A 1,675-nucleotide genomic window follows, 5' to 3' on the forward strand; every position below is an offset into this window, starting at 1 on the left:
ACCGACCCCTTCCCTGCTGAGCTTGGGGTCACTTAGGAGGCTGGTGTCAGCGAAGCCGAAGGAAGTGGTTTTGCCCACTGATTTCAGCACCGCTGGGAACACAACTGAGATAATGCCATTTAAAGCTCGTGTTCCAAGATACCCTAATATTCAGAGATTTGCAAGTAATCTTCTTATTGTGTGAGAAGAAGGGCTATCAAGAGAAAAAGAGATTAGAGCCTTGTCCTTACATCCCACAGCCCTCTGAATCAAATCCATGGCATGTTTCTTATTACAAACCTGAACGCAAATGTGCCAACTATATCCTTGCTTGTGCTTTATCAGCAAAATCCCCCAAAAGATTAAGGTTTCTGAAGTGGGATTTAGGAGCCTGGACCAAGAACGACAGTCCTCAAAACCCCCACTCAGCTGTGCCAAAAGCTCAGCAGAATCTCAGGGTTTTTTTCGGGAGGGCTCTGTGGGAGGGTGTGCTCAAGAAGACATCCCCCGCCAAAGGGTTTTGGCTGAGTCTCTGTTCCCAAGGCCATCCACTCTGCATGAAACACAGCAGCCGCCTCCTCCAACGTGTGGCTGTTGGCATAGGAGGCCCAGCAGGGACCATGGCTGTGTGGGGTCCCCCTTGGGGGGCTGTCGCTCACATCCCCCCCAGTGAGGAGCCTGCCTGGACTTAGTGCTCCAGCACCCCTGGGAAGGGTGCCCGGGAGGGAGGGAGCCCGGCTCTGCACCGGCGTGTGCAGGGGAGAGACGTGGTCAGAGGACAAGAGGAAAAAGCGGGGGGGGCAAGAGCATGGCCAGGTGGGTAGGCTGCTCTCTCCATAGCAGTGAGGAAGCATTTTCCAAACAGTGTTGCATGCATCCCATTAAACCATCATTGACCTTAACAGGAAAGCATTGGATAAAGGCACCGGAAAAGAGGCAGACTCTTCCAGAAGCAGCTTTATTTCAAACACAAAGTGCCCTTGCTCCTCCTCATTGGAAGGGCTTACAGCCCCATGCCAAGCACTGTGCAGAGACAGGTGCCTTAAACAGTCTGGGATGAAAAGCTGATGCTTTATGTTGAGCGGGCTGGGACACCTGCACTGTAGGCACATCATCCCACCGTGCTCCTTCTTCACCTGCCAGAGAGAAATAGGCCCTTTCAGACGTTTCAGTTCAGGCTGAGATGAGCCACTGCCCAGTGGATGTGTCCATCCATGGACCCTGCAAATCCTCACCACATCAGACGTAGCCCACCAAATCGTGTGCTGGTGCTCCCAAGCCACCCTGTTTCTGCCCTCTGGGGATGGCAACTTTGATGGAACACAGCCCTGTCACCAGCCCCCGCCTGCCACGGCAGCACTGGACACCCATGCCCGTGGGGGACGTGACTGCACGTGCCACAGACCAGCATTTTCCCCCAGTGGACAGGCGACAGAAGTCTGACTTGGTTCCTCTCCCACCCCCTCCGTTGCTCTGACGTAGCACCTCTTCTCCTCTGTGTGTTTGAAGGACTCCTCTCTGCATGGAGAGCCAATGAAAGAGAAAAAGGATATTGAGCCGGTGGAAGGCAAAAAACAAAGGCTGGACAGTGTCACCAGCAGCGAGAGCTTTGCAAGCTCTGGGTTCCAGGAAGATAAAAGTCTGAGTGATGTGGAGGAGGACGAGGAGGGGAGGGATTAATTCCTTCCTGTCCCTA

At 53.7% G+C, this 1,675-nt stretch overlaps 1 protein-coding gene across 1 annotated transcript in view; it reads left to right on the top strand.

Moving 5' to 3' along the window:
* The window catches only part of FLT1 (fms related receptor tyrosine kinase 1), a 111,757-nt gene that overhangs the window by 96,382 nt on the left and 13,700 nt on the right, over window positions 1-1,675 (top strand). Inside the window, exon 21 of the mRNA XM_009647123.2 lies at window positions 1,489-1,646. Within this exon, the coding sequence (XP_009645418.2) occupies window positions 1,489-1,646 (158 nt within the window). The remainder of the gene's footprint in view (window positions 1-1,488; window positions 1,647-1,675) is intronic.

The sequence above is a fragment of the Egretta garzetta genome, unplaced genomic scaffold (assembly GCF_000687185.1).
Source record: "Egretta garzetta isolate BGI_Z169 unplaced genomic scaffold, ASM68718v1 scaffold279, whole genome shotgun sequence".
NCBI classification, from domain to species: Eukaryota; Metazoa; Chordata; class Aves; order Pelecaniformes; family Ardeidae; genus Egretta; species Egretta garzetta.